General features: G+C 42.7%; 1 protein-coding gene across 1 annotated transcript in view; it reads right to left on the bottom strand.

Moving 5' to 3' along the window:
• Positions 1-15494, bottom strand: part of SLC25A20 (solute carrier family 25 member 20) — a 29877-nt gene that overhangs the window by 1189 nt on the left and 13194 nt on the right. Inside the window, exons 4-8 of the mRNA XM_047694462.1 lie at positions 14088-14178; positions 2195-2312; positions 1408-1480; positions 927-1036; positions 320-444 (exon numbers count right to left, since the gene is read on the bottom strand). Coding sequence (XP_047550418.1) covers positions 320-444; positions 927-1036; positions 1408-1480; positions 2195-2312; positions 14088-14178 — 517 coding nt within the window. The remainder of the gene's footprint in view (positions 1-319; positions 445-926; positions 1037-1407; positions 1481-2194; positions 2313-14087; positions 14179-15494) is intronic.

Raw genomic sequence — 15494 nt, 5'->3', positions numbered from 1 at the left:
AGGCTCCCAGCTCAGCAGGAAGGCTGCTTCCCCCTTCTCCCTTTGCTCCTCCCCCTGTTTGTGCTCTCTCCTTTCTCTCAAATGAATAAATAAAATCTTAAAAAAAAAAAAAAAAGCCCCTCCCCTCAAAGAATCCCAAAGACAACTCCTCCTGAAGCTTCAGGAAAAGAAGCAAATAAGGAGGCTCTGGCTGAGGGTGGGATTTGGGGAAAACTGAGCCCCCAATCCAATCCTAGGAATAAGCAAAAGTCAGCCCATCTAGACCTAGGAACCTGCTCTAAGCCCTGAAGGGAAAGCATAGCCACTGCCTTCCACTCACCGCATTGGCTGGAAAGGCTCGGATCATCACCGCATTGAACCCCTTATACAAGGATGTGACTCCTTCGTTCTGGATCAGCTCTCTCAGTACATCTCTGAAACCATTAGGGTATTTTCCAGGAGGTGCTGTGGGTGGAATCCAACTGTTAAGGCTTTAGGAAGTTTCCTGACCTGCATATAGTAACCTATACGGGGACAGTTCCATAATCAAGTCTTCCCGCTGGGTCACGGCATCAGGAAGAGGACACCCTCCAGGTCATCTGGGACCAGTCCACAGACAACACCATTCACCTTGGGATAAACATACAATGTCTGGATTACTGATGCTGAGGGAGTGAAGAGGAAAAGTGAAGAACGTAAGAGTCCTTCTGCTCATGGGAAGGCAGCAGAGTTGATCTGACTGCTTATCTCACTTATTTTGTGTTCTGGCCAAAAGGAAATGAATCTAGGGTTCCTAGGACACAAATGGCTGTAAGGGAAAATGTTGGTCAGAGAGCTGCTGGGTGCTGCTGTGGAGAGTATCTCCAGGGCCCTAAGAGCTCGCACCCCAGGGGCAGCCAGTTCTGGTACCCAGTCCACCCCCATCTACCCCACTACCCTCCACTAACCAGTCTGGAAGCGGGACTTGAGCACGTCCGGGGGGATTGCCACAGCCCAGTTGAAGATCCCTGCGATGCCCCCAGCCACCAGGATCCGAGGCACACTGAGCTCACTGACACTGCAGAATACCAACCGCAGCCCCAGTCAGACAAAGGCTATGAGCAAGGCATTCGAACCATCCCCCCCCCTTGGCAGATGGGGCAGTTTCACCGAGGGAGAGGCTGGCCAGAGGGAGGAGGTCCAAGGTCAGGGCTCCTGTGACATGGTAGCTGCCACTCCTTGGAGGAGGTTTCATGAACTTCTTTCATATACTTCCTCCAGCAGGTGAAGTACAGAGTAAGCAGTGTTAGCTGGGTCTCAGCAGCAAGGACAGGAAAGTGGACACGGAGCCAGAAGCAAGCCCCACTCTGCCTTCAGACCCACTCACAGTAAAGGGCAACAAACCCATGACTGAGCAAAGTGGCCTCTGCATTCTTCTATTCTCCTCACCTCTTTCCCTCTGGCGTCAAGATATTTTTCAGCCACTCATATGTCATGAAATACATCCCACTGGCTGGAACATCTGTTAGAGGCAAGAAAGAAGCAAATTAAAGTATATAAAATCCTCATGGATTTCTAGAACTTAGAAGAGCCAAGCTTGGTGCTGGCCCTTTCAAGGTTTCCTGGGAAGTTCCTCAGCCGCACCTCCTATGTGCAGTAATCATTTTGCAGTAATTAGATGCTGCTTTGGGGCAAGCACTGGTGTAAATGAGCACACACACATGCAATATCACTTCACCTTCTGAGTAGGTGACTTGAGGGGACTCAAGTCCCCTCTGAGTAGTCCCCACGGACACGCCCACTCCATGTTACAACTACAGATAGCCTCTGGCCTTCCTCCAAACAGCTACAGCAGGACAGCGGTGAGGCTGTGTCTGCCTCTCTGACTGCCACCCCAGCAGCACATGCCTCTTGAAACCAGGGAGAGCCCCACTGTCCCTCATCCCTCCAGCCACGACTGCTATCTACTAGCCACTCCCCTGTAACTGGCACTATCTTGAGTTGCATCCTTGAGGGCCAGCCTGCCAAAAGGATACAGGTCCTCCCATCCTCATTTGTGTCCATGCTGGCCAGGGGTGATACTGCCCAAAAAACAGGACACACCACGCCAGTCAGAAGTGTAGCCTGTACAATGCCAAGGCTAATCCGGGGATACAGGTAAGACCCTCTGTGGCAAGCCCTCCTCAGATGAGCTCCCCCCGCAAGGTGACCTCAGGTGGAAAACCTAGAAGGTTACCTCGCATAAGGGTAAGCACTGTCCCTTTGTAGATGCCTCGGATCCCAGATTCCTGGTATAGCTTCTTGGCACAGTCCAAGGCCCCACTGTACTTGGTTTCTCCCGAAGAAGCCTGAATCTAAGAGGGAGGAAAAAGTCATCAAGTCAGTAGCAGCAACATCAGAGTCACAGGCTCAGCAGGTTACAGATTACAAGGTGAGTGTGGGAGTGGTCATTATTAGACCAATGAAAGACTGCTCTGTCAAACTGCTAGTTATTTGGAACATAGAATATTGGTGGAAATCACTGGGAAATAAGGTTAAATGAAAATATCACAAAGTATCCACACACAAGAAAAAAGTCAACAGAGGAGCTGGAAAATATGTGGAGGAACACTCTCAAAAACAAGAGCATTCCCGATAAAGCCAGTTGGAAGGTCGTTCACTTATTCCTTCAACAAATATCCATTGAGCACCAAATCTATCCCAAGCTCTCAGAGATCGGGAAGCTCGGTCAAGGAAAGGTGAACAGGAAAGAGCTGTTCAGAGCTCTAAGTGCCATGACACAGATCCTGTGCAGAGCTGGGGGAAGAGCAAGGAGAGGCCCCCATACCAGTCTCAGGGATCCAGGCCCTAAGACACAAGAGCTTGAGTAAGGCAGGCAGGGGTAATTCCAGAAAAGATCTGAGACAAAGAACCCCACACAAGATCCACAGCGAGTACAGAGCCAAGAGGAATCACAACACACAGAGGCATCAACCAAAGAATAATTAAAGCTGGAGAGTTAAGGGGCACCTGGGTGGCTCAGTGGGTTAAGGCCTCTGCCGTCGGCTCAGATCATGATCTCAGGGTCCTGGAATCGAGCCTCGCACCAGGCTCTTGGCTCATTGGAGAGCCTGCTTCCTCCTCTCTCTCTCTCTGCCTGTCTCTGCCTACTTGTGATCTCTGTCTGTCAAATAAATAAAATCTTAAAAAAAAAAAAAGTGGAGAGTTAAGCCTTAACAGTTCCAAGGAGAAACATGAAATAAACATATAAGTTCAATAATTTTCCTACATACCAGCAATAACAATTTGAAAATAATGTGGAGGAATCCTATTCTAAAGATATTTTTTTTTAAGATTTTATTTATTTATTTGGCAGACAGAGATCACAAATAGGCAGAGAGGCAGGCAGAGAGAGAAGAAGGGAAACAGGCTCCCTGCCGAGCAGAGAGCCTGAAGGAATCCTATCCTAAATAGCAATAAAATAGATGTGCGTCAAACAGTAATAGGATTTGCATAAATAAAACTCTAAAGCACTCCAAGGGACATAAAAAAAAAAAAGAGAGAGAGAGAGATGAATAGAGTCATCATTCTGGTTAGGAAAGTTTTTCCTTGGAAAGACTTCAATTTTTCTAAAAATAATAAATTTAAGACAATGTCAATCAAATAGTAATGGCTTTTTAAAATATAACTTCCCCCAATGATCTGGGCACATGTAAATCTGGTATGTCTGAGGAACAGCAAGGAGACCCACGTGACCAGAGGACACTGGAGCTGACTCACGGTGACGTGGGGGCCAAAGAGGATCGGTATGGAATTGATATCTTATTGTGAGAATCTTCTCACTGTTATGTGATGAAGGTGACCTGGAGCAATGTGGCTGCAAATGGAGGGATGAGAAGGGATAGACCTGGCATACGCTGAAAGCAAGCTTAACTGTTCAATAGATGGGACATGTATGGTGAGAAAAGAGAAGCATCTCGGATGACTCCTGTGATTTAGAGCCGAACAACTAGAAGTATGGTTGCCACAACTGATGTGGAGAAGGTTGTAGGTGGAGCAGTTATTGGAGAAGACTAGGAGCTCATTTTTGCACATGATGACACTGAGGTGCCTATTAGCATCCAAATGGAAATGTTGGATAAACTAGTATGGAGTTCAGGAAAAGCCTGAGTTGGAAATATAAATTCTCCCTGCTGAAGTGCAACAAAAAACCCCAGATGTTATTTTTATTTAATTGGGGGGGGGGCAAAAAAGGTGGTTTTATTAAAGCATGAGACAGGACCCGTGGGCAGAAAGAGCTGTCAAAAACCCTAGACTTTATTTTTAAAGCAAAAATGAGAAGACTCTGAAAGCCCAAAGCAAAAGAGAGACTGGCTAGGAGACTCTGAACTTGAGGAATGACTTGGTGGTGAGTTCCTTGGATTTTCTTTCTGATATATCTCAGATCTGGGGCTGAGGAAACTGGCAATCCAGAAATGCGAACAAGCATAGACCAGAAAGAAGCCCCAACAAAAGCCTGTGTTCTCTAGACAAAGGACCAAGAAAGGGTCAGCTTAGAAAGATAAAAAAAGTTTTAGACAATAAATACTCAACTCTAGCCATACACCATAAAACAAAACCACACCAGCAAACACCAAGTGGGGAACTTGGACTTCCACCCTTTCAGGGCTCTAACAAGGCACCCAACATGCTGTCAGGGTGGAGTCGGAGAAGGCCAGGTAGGGAACTAGGACTTTCATCCCTGACAGCCAGTAACCAGGACCCTCCTATCGGATGGGGTCAGTGGAGACGCTGGAACTCCCACACCCACCCAGCAGTAAAAAGAAGTGCCCCACCCTGAGGTGCCAACAGAGGCCAAGTCGGGAACCTACACTTCTATCTCCACCTGGCAATAACAAGGCAGCATTCTTCCCTTTCCTGCTGGAAAAAGCCAGCTAAAATAGAAAATACATTATTTATATAACATGCAAATAACCAGGTTTCAACTGAAAATCACTCATCATACCCCAAACCAGCTAGACCTCAAACTGAAAGGAAAAAGACAAGCAAAAGATAACAGAGATGTTACTGTTATCTGACAAATATTTGTTTTGTTTTGGGTTTTTGTTTATCTGACAAAGATTTTAAAGCAGCCACGGTAAAAATCCTTCAATAAGTAAAAATATGCTTGAAACAAATGAAAATATGGAAAAGCACACCAAACAAATAAAGTCTTAGCACGGAAATAGAAGATGTAAGGAAGAACCAAATGGAAACCATATAACTGAAAAATACAACTGGAAAAAGAAAAGGGAAAAAGAAAAACATAACCAAAATAAAAAGCTCAGTGGATGGCTCACTCAGGAGCAGAACAGAGGTGAGCCTGGGTGGCTCAGTTGGTCAAGCATCTGCCTTCAGCTCTATGAGTCCTGGGATTGAGCCCTGAATTGAGCCCCTGCTCCAGCTCCCTGCTCAGCAGTGAGTCTGCTTCTCCCTCTCCCTCTGCCCCACCCCCCTCATTCTTTCCCTCTCTCAAATAAATAAATAAAATCTTAAAAAAAAAAAAAAAAAAAGAGCAGAACAGAGGCAAGAGAGAAAAAAAAAAACACTGGAAAACACAACAATGGATAATACCCAGTCTGAACAACAGGAAGAAAACAGACCAAAACAGATTGAACAGAACCTCAAGACTTCTGTGACTATAACAAAAAAATCTAGTATTTGTGGCCTCGGGGTCCCAGAAGGAGAGAAGAAAAGACAACAGGACTGAAAAGGTACTTGAAGAAATCATTGCCAAAAGGTTCCTAAAACTTTCTCAATGTGGCAAAACATACACACAGATTCAAGAAGCTGAGCAAATACTAAACAGAAAAAACCCAAGTAAGTGCATGCAATGACACATCAAAAATGAACTTCTGAAAACTAAAGATACAGAAAAAATTCTTGGGGTGCCTGGGTAGCTCAGTCAGTTAAGCATTCAGTTAAGCATCTGACTTTTGATTTTTGGCTCAGGTTATCTCAGGGTTGTGAGATCGAGCACTGCATTAAGCCCCGCTTAAGATTCTCTCTCTCCCTCTGCCTCTGCCCTTCCTCCCATCTAAAAAAAAAAAAAAAGAAGAAGAAATCTTAAGATCAGCTAGAGGAAAATGACACCTTACCTAAACAATCAGAAAGACCACAGAAACTAGGGACGATAGAAAGAAATGGCACAGTATCTTCCAGGTACTGAAAGAAAAGAATTGTCAACTCAGAATCCTACGTCTAGCAAAAATATACTTCAGAAATAAATGGGAAGTCAGGCATTCTTAGATAAAGGAGAACTAAGAATCTATCACCAAAAGAAGACCTACCCCAAAAGAATATCTGCCCCCCCCAAAATAGTGAAAGGAAGTTCTCTACACAGAAAAATGAAAGAAGGAACCCTGAAACATCAGGGAAGGAAGCAAGAACATAGTAAGCAAAATTACAGGATGTTGCATAATGATACTATGAGGGACATTATATAGTAATAAAAGGGTCAATCTACCAAGAAGACACAGCAATCCAAAATGTGTATGTAATAAACAAGAAATCTACAAATGACGTGCAACAAAACTGATAGCACTAAAAGGAGAAATAGACAAACCAGCAATTATATTTGGAGATTTCAACTCCCTCTATCGACAAACTGGTAAAACAAAAAGACTGAAAACCAGCAAAGACAGAGAAGAACTCAATACCATCAACCAACAGGATGTAAGTGACATTTACAGAACCCTCCACCAAATGAGAGCAGAATACACATTCCTTTCAAGTGTCCATGGAGTACTCACTTCTGCAGCACATACACTAAAAATCAAGTGTCCATGGAACATACCGGATAGACCACAGGCATAAAACAAGCTTCAAGAACTTTAAAAGATTTTATTTTATTTTATTTTTTTAAAGATTTTATTTATTTATTTGACAGACAGAGATCACAAGTAGGCAGAGAGGCAGGCAGAGAGAGAGGAGGAAGCAGGCTCCCTGCTGAGCAGAGAGCCCGATGTGGGGCTCGATCCCAGGACCCTGGGATCATGACCTGAGCCAAAGGCAGAGGCCTAACCCACTGAGCCACCCAGGCGCCCCACTTAAAAAGATTTTAAATAATACAGTTATGTCTTCTGATCACAATGGGCTTAAACTAGAAATCAATAATCTCTAATACTTGGAAATTAAACAACACTCTTCTAAATAATTCAAAAAGGAAGTCTCAAAGGAAATTAGAAAACACACTGAACTAATTGGCAATTAATACGTAAGTTAGAAGTGCCTGGCTGGCTCAGATGGGAAAGCATGCAACTGCTGATCTCGGGGTTGTGAGTCTGACTCCTATGCTGGGTACAGAGATTACTTAAATAAGTAAATAAATTTTTAAAAATACACACACACACATATATGTGTGTGTGTGTGTGTGTGTGTGTGTGTTTGTGAGACACAACTAAAGCACTGCTAAGAGGAAAGCCATTAGCACTAACTGCATACATTAGAAAAGAGGAAAAGACTCAAATCAACCATCTAAGCTCTCACCTAAAAAACCCTTCAAAAAGAAAAGCAAACTATGGGGGCGCCTGGGTGGCTCAGTGGATTAAGCCGCTGCCTTCGGCTCGGCTCGGGTCATGATCTCAGTGTCCTGGGATCAAGCCCCACATGGGGCTCTCTGCTCGGCAGGGAGCCTGCTTCCCCTTCTCTCTCTGCCTGACTCTCTGCCTACTTGTGATCTCTGTCAAATAAATAAATAAAATCTTAAAAAAAAAAAAAAAAAGAAAAGAAAACTAAACCAAAAACAAGCAAAAGGAAGGAAATAATAAAGATATGAGCAGAAACCAATGTAATAGAAAACAGAAAAAGAGTTGAGGAAATCAATAAAACAAAGAGTTGTTTTCTTGAAAGAATCAAAAACATTAACAAACCTCTAGTGAAGCTGACAAAAAAGAAAGAAAAATCACAAATTACCATACCAGGAATAAAACAGAAGATATCACCACAGACCCTGTAGACATCAAAAGGATGATAAGGGAATGCTACAAACAACTCTACACAGACAAATTTGACAACACAGATGAAAAAACAAAAACATAAACTACCACAATTTGCCCAACATGAAGTAAGGAATTTGAATAGCCCTGCAACTATTAAGAAAATTGGATTCATAATTTTAAAACACCTCCCCAAATCCCTAAGCCTAGATGGTTTCATCATAAAACTCTATCAAATGTTTAAAGAATTAACACCAATTCTATACAATCTCCCTCCAAAAACAGAAGGGGGAACACTTCCTAATTCTTTTTATGAAAATAATATTATCCTGAAACCAAAACCAGATAAAATAATACAGAAAAAAAATGACAGACTAATAATCTTTCATGACTATAGCTGTAAAAATCTTTAACAAAACGTAAGTAAATAGAATTCAGCAATATACAAAAAGAATCATACAACATGTTCAGGTTGGTGGGTTTGTTCCAGTAATGCAAAGTTAACAGGTTAAAGAAAGACCACATTGCGATTACATCAATCAATGCAGAAAAGTATCTGACAAAAGTCAATATCCATTCATGATAAAATTCTCAGAAAAAAAGAGTAAAAGAAGGTAAACTTCTCAACTTGATAAAGAGCATCTACAAAAAAAAAAAAAACATCTAACATATTTAATAATGAAATAATGAATACTTCTCTGTAAGAGTGGGGACAAGGCAAAAATGTCCATTCTTGTCATTCTTATTCAACATAGTTCTACAAGTTCTAGCCAGTGAAATAAGGAAATAAAGGTTAAACAGATCAGAAATGAGGAAATAAAACTCCCTATTTGCAAATGACATGACTCTATACATAAGAAATCTCACTGAGAGCCCCACATCGGACTCTCTGCTCAGCGGGGAGCCTGCTTCCCCCTCTATCTCTGCCTGCCTCTCTGCCTACTTGTGATCTCTGTCTGTCAAATAAATAAATAAAATCTTAAAATTAAAAAAAAAAAGAAATCTCACTGATTCTATTTAAAAAAAAAAAACAACCTTAGAACTAACAAGGGATTCAGGAAGGTCACATGACATAAGATTAACATACAAAAATCAACTGTATTTCTATAAACTAGCTATGAACATGTAGATAACAAAATTAAAATTACAGTACCATTCACAGTGCAATTTTTCAAAGTCAAAAAAGAGAGAAGACTTAGGAACTAATATAAGAAAACACGTACAGGACTAATATGCTGAAAATTACATAGTGCTGATGAAAGAAATTTAAAGTTCTAAATAAATGGAAAGATATACTATGTCCATGGATTGGAAGACTCAAAGTAATAAGTCAATTCCATCCAAAATGGCCTATAGATTTAACATAAGTCTTAGCAAGATTTTTCCCAATTTTCTTTTTTTTTTTAAAGATTTTTATTTATTTGAGGGGTGCATGGGTGGCTCAGTGGGTTAAAGCCTCTGCCTTCAGCTCAGGTCATGGTCCCAGGGTCCTGGGATCATGCCCCACATCGGGCGCTCTGCTCAGCAGGGAACCTGCTTCCCCCTCTCTCTCTGTCTGCCTCTCTGCCTACTTGTGATCTCTGTCTGTCAAATAAATAAATAAAATCTAAAAAAAAAAAAAAAAGATTTTATTTATTTGAGAGAGAGAGAAAGCAAGCTAGCACAAGCCAGGAGGGAGAGGCAGAGGGAGAAGCAGACTCCCTTCCTAGGAGCCCCACATGGAACTCAACCCCAGGAGGGACCATGACCCAAGTTGAAGGCAGACGCTTAACCTACTGAGCCACCCAGATGCCCCTTAATTTTCTAGGTCATCCTAAAGTTTATATGAAAATACAAAGGAAATAGAATAGCCAGAACAAGTTTGTTTTGTTTTTTTAAAGAATAAAGTTGGAGGGATCAGACTACTAAATTTTAAGACTTAGTATATGCCTGTATTAATCAAGACTGTAGTATTAGTGAAGGGATAAACACATAAAATCAATGAAAGAAAATACAGAACAAAAGAGTATGCACACAAATATGCCCAATTGATTTTTTTTAAAGATTTATTTATTTGAGGGGTACCTGGGTGGCTCAGTCATTAAGTATCTGCCTTTGGCTCTGGTCATGATCCCAGGATCCTGGGATCGAGCCCCGCATTGGGCTCCCTGCTCGGCGGGAAGCCTGTTTCTCCCTCTCCCACCCCCCACCTTGTGTTTCCTCTCATGCTGTGTCTCTCCTCTCTCTGTCAAATAAATAAATAGAATCTTTTAAAAAAAATGTTATTTATTTATTTGAGGGAGAGATAGAACACGAATTGGGGAGGGGAAAAGGGAGAGGGAGAGAATATCAAGCAGACTTCCCACTGAGCACAGAGCCCAACAATGGGCAGGGCTGCACAGGGCTCGATGTCAACAACTGACAATCACGACCTGAGCCAAAACCAAGAGTTGGGCACCTAACCAGCTGAGCCACCCAGGTGCCCCTTAAGAGAGTATTTTGAGCAAACAATTTTAATTTGGGGGCACCTGACTTCAGCTCAGGTCATGATCTTGGGATCTTAGGATCCAGCCCAACATGGGGCTCCACACTCAGTGCAGAGTCTCCTTGGGATTCTCTCTCCCTCTCCCTCTGCCCCTCCCCTTGCTCAAGCACATGCTCTCTCTCTCTTTCTCTCACTCTCACTCTTTCTCTCTCTCTCAAATAAAACAAATGAATAAAATCTTTTTAAAAAGAGACTCTGTTGGGGCACCTGGGTGGCTCAGTGGGTTAAAGTGGGTTAAAGCCAAAGGTTAAAGCCTCCTTCAGTTCAAGTCATGATCTCAGGGTCCTAGGATCAAGCCACGCATCAGGCTCTCTGCTCAGTGGGGAGCCTGCTTCGCCCTCTTTCTCTGCCTGCCTCTCTGCCTGGTTGTGATCTCTCTCTGTCAAATAAATAAATAAAATCTTAAAAGAGAGAGAGAGAGAGACTCTGTTAAGAGGATGAAAAGACAAACTATAAACTGGGAGAAAATATTTGCAAATCATGTATATGTCAAACGACTAGTTTCTAGAATAAAGGACTCTCAAAATGCAATAAAAAAAAATTCAATTAGAAAACAGACAAAAACATGAACAGACATTTCACCTAAGAGGATACACAGCAAATAAGCATTGAAAAGATGTTCAACATCTTCAGCTGTTAGGTAAATACAAATTAAAATGAGATATTACTACACACCTATCAGGATGGCTAAAATTAAACATAGTGACAGCACTAAACGTTGGCAAGGATGCAGAGAAACTGGACCACTCATTCATTGCTGGCAGGAATATAAAATATCAAAAACTAAGCAACAGTTTGGCAGTTTCTTTAAAAAATAAACATGCAGCTACCATATGACTCAATTTGTACTCTTGGGCATTTATCCCAGAGAAATGAAAACTTACTTTCTTAGAAAAGCTTCTGGGGGCGCCTGAGTGGCTCAGTTGGTTAAACAACTGCCTTCGGCTCAGGTCATGATCCTGGAGTCTCAGGATCGAGTCCCGCATTGGGCCCCCTGCTCAGGAAGGAGTCTGCTTCTCCCTCTGACCTTTCCCCTCTTGTGCTCTCTCTCTCTCTCTCTCATTCTCTCCCTCTCAAGGAAATAAAGGAAAGAAAAGAAAAGAAAGAAAAACTTCTGAACATGAATGTTTAAACCATCTTTATTCCCAATCTCTCTGATTATTATGATTTTTTCCTTTGTATTATTTTTTACAACTGCCCAGAGATCTAAAATTGTCTCAAAATAAAAAGTTTAATTTAGGGACGCCTGGGTGGCTCAGTTGGTTAAGCAGCTGCCTTCGGCTCAGGTCATGATCCCAGCGTCCTGGGATTGAGTCCCACATTGGGCTCCTTGCTCAGCAGGGAGCCTGCTTCTCCCTCTGCCTCTGCTGCCACTCAGCCTGCCTGTTCTCGATCGCTCTCTCTCTCTCTCTCTCTCTCTGGCAAATAAATAAATAAAATCTTTTTTAAAAAGTTTAATTTAAAAAATACACAAAATTGTAATAAAGCTTCTACTGTCAAAAGCTAAAAAAAATATACAAAGTTAAATGACAAACGCAAACCATGAAACAGGCTTGCCCGGTACAGTAAGTAATTAACAATTCAAAGCTTTTGTAAGTCAAAAAACAAATGAGCAAAGAACACAAAGAGGAACTTCACAATGGAAAAATACAAACAATGAATATTCATCAAAATAATTAACCTCACCACCATTTAAAAGCATGAAAATTTAAAACAATGCCAATTTTTCACTGGCAGAGATTGTAAATTAGATGATGCAGAGTTTGCTGGTAAGTGGTTGCTCTTTTATTATTGACTGGAATAGAAAGTGACAGTGACAGGCCAATATAGGGGGATCATTCGGTAATAGGTATTAAAAACTTTTTTTTTTAGGGATATGTCAGTGGCTCAGTCCATTGTCTGCCTTCAGCTCAGGTCATGATCCCGGGGTCCTGGATAGAGTCCCACATGGGGCTCCTTGCTTAGCGGGAAGCCTGCTTCTACCTCTGCCTGCTGCTTCCCCTGTGTGTGCCCACTCTCTGACAAATAAATAAATAAAATCTTTTAAAACACACACACACACACACACACACTTTTTTTGTTGTTTAAGATTTTATTTATTTATTTGACAGAGAGAGACACAGCGAGAGAGGGAACACAAGCAGGGGGAGAGAGAGAGGGAGAAGCATGAGAGAGGGAGAAGCAGGCTCTCCGCCAAGCTGGGAGCCCAACGTGGGGCTCGATCCCAGGACCCTGGGATAGTGACCTGGGTCAAAGGGAGACACTTAACAACTGAGCCGCCCAGGTGCCCCAACACACATTTTTTTAAAAAAGATTTTATTTATTTATTTGACAGAGAGAGAGATCACAAATAGGCAGAGAGGAAGCAGAGAGGGGGAAGCTGGCTCCCTGCTGAGCACAAAGCCCTATGGGGGACTCGATCCCAGGACCCTGAGATCATGACCTGAGCTGAAGGCAGAGGCTTAACCCACTGAGCCACCCAGCAGCCCACTTTTTATTTTTTAAGTATACATCTTATGGGGTGCCCAGGTGGCACAGTCAGTTAAGCATCCAACTCTTGGTTTTGGTCATGATCTCAAGGTCATGAGATTGAGCCCCATCTCAGGCTCCATGCTCAACATGGAGTCTGCCTGGAATTCTCTCTCCCTCCCCCTCTGTCCCTCCCCCTCATTCTCTCCCTAAAATAAGTAAATACATCTTTTTAAAAAAGTATATACCTTTAAACATAATAATTTCAAGTCTAGACATTTACTCTAAGAAAATAATCAGGTACATACACAAACACTTATTTAGCAAAATCTTCACTATCATATATAATTTGTCCTGCCCCTAGATAAGGGATTTTTGGGCAAATGACAGCCATGTAATGAAATAATACACAGAACACAATGCTTCAGAAAAATAACCACACAAAAAATTAGGATACATCAAATGAAAAAAGCACGTCATAAAACTAATGCATTACATGACCCCAATTTTATTTCAAAAGTTAGTATTTCTTAATATACATGTTTACCAAAAAGATCAGAATTCACAAAGAAACCCTAACAGTGGTTACCTCAGTGGGATGGTATCATGGGTGAGAAATACATTTTTTTCTTTGTGCTTCTCTGCATTATCCAAATTTTCTAGCAAGAATGGTGTGTTAAATTACTTCAACCATTAGAAGAAAATAGCAGTAACTTTTTTGTTGTTGTTTTAAAAGGAGCCCTGTGTGGTAAGGCAGGCAGCCAGTTCATAGCCGTGGGCTCTGAAAGGCCAGGCACTCCAAAGTCAGTGCTGCACTGAGAATTTGGGCAACTGTAGAGACATAAGATACAATGGGCAGAAGTAGCCTCCCTTCCACCTCTGACCAGACATGACTCACCTTTCAGAGGTCCTGAAGTAGCTGTTAATAAGAGTGGATAAGTCTGGAATGACACGTCACAGGTGTGACATTTTGGTTGGTTTGTTATACTGTCCTGGTTCTCGATTCTACTACGATTGCTTCCATGTTCCTGAAAACCTTGAAACTGTTTTGCACACCTGATCTGAAGCCTTTATAAAGGGTGAAAGGACATAAACATCCACACAAAATTGCACACTGAATGGAAAAAGCTAGCCGCCTCCCCCCAGATGACAACCCCCAAACCCCAGATCCCACCCCTTACCTGTAACAAGCACTTGATCCGTTCTCCAGGGGTCATAATTCCTGTGGTGAATACACCAGACAACATCCCAGCTGCAAATATTTGGGGGTAGCTGTATTGAAAACAAAAACCAGAGGCAAACACCGGTGACTAACTACCCAGGACAGAGGCAATCCCAGCAAAGAGGATGACTTTCTAAGAAAAAATAGGGGGTTAGAGGATTCACTAAATGGGTGATGGGCATTAAGGAGGGCACTTGTTGGGATGAGGACTGGGTGTTATAAGTAAGTGAAGAATCACTAACTTCTACTACTTAAACCAACACTATACTCTCTGTTAACTAACTTGAATTTAAATTAAGAAGAAAAAATAATAAATAAGCACTTGACTAGGCAGAAGCCCAGCACAAATAAGTCCTATTTTGCACAAAAGCCATGTTCTAGGCGTATTCTGATGTCAAATTTCCCAGGGCAAATTTCTCAGTGTCAAGAACAGTATGATGGGGCGCCTGGGTGGCTCAGTGGATTAAGCCACTGCCTTCGGCTCAGGTCATGATCTCAGTGTCTTGGGATCGAGCCCCGCATCTGGCTCTCTGCTCAGCAGGGAGCCTGCTTCCTCCTCTCTCTCTGCCTGCCTCTCTGCCTACTTGTGATCTCTCTCCCTCTGTCAAAAAAATAAATAAAATCTTTAAAAAAAAAAAAAAAGAACAGTATGAGCTTGGTCAACAAGGCCCCCACACTCCCCCCCAACGTCCCAACCCCCCACCCCCAGCACACCTCAGATGTCCTCGCCCATGGGAGGAACTTTATAGTGAGACCCAGTTCCCTCCCTGGGCCTGCCCTGCACCATGACTACACACAACATTTTAGGCTTCACTGAGCCTTGATTTCCCATTTGTAAAATTCAGGGTGGTGGGGAAAAGCCTCTAACTCAAGGTCTGGGTCTCAGTTGACCCCAGTTCTCCCCCAGTATCACTTCCTCTGGACCACCAAGGCTCTGAGAACATTTTAAGCCAAGACACAAGCAGGACACCATCATGGATGGGGGCTAGACATCATGGATGTCTGAGAAAGGCCCAGACAGGGCTGGTACCCAGATAGGCGTGATGGGTTCTGTGGCCCTCTGTGCTGGGAATGGTCGCCCAGTGGCCAGACACCCAGATCCTCACCCTGACCCTCAAAGAATGAACCACGCCCAGTATTCAGAGGAGACTGAGTCTCCAGGCATCTATAGCTCACAGCTGTCTGTGCTACTCTGCCATCTCCTTTTCTTTCTGGGATTAGTAATCAAGGGTGGCCAGGAGGCAATGGAGCACAAAGCCATAATTAGTATTTCAAAAGAGCCTCCGCAATTAAAAAAAAATGTTGCTGAAAATCTTCAGTTACTCGCCAGAGACTCAGGCCCCTCCTGACCCCAAGCCTCTGCCTG

This window comes from Lutra lutra, chromosome 1, assembly GCF_902655055.1.
Source record: "Lutra lutra chromosome 1, mLutLut1.2, whole genome shotgun sequence".
In the NCBI taxonomy this organism is placed as follows: domain Eukaryota; kingdom Metazoa; phylum Chordata; class Mammalia; order Carnivora; family Mustelidae; genus Lutra; species Lutra lutra.
Note: the sequence above shows the minus strand (reverse complement) of the source record. Positions and strands in the feature narration are given on the sequence as shown.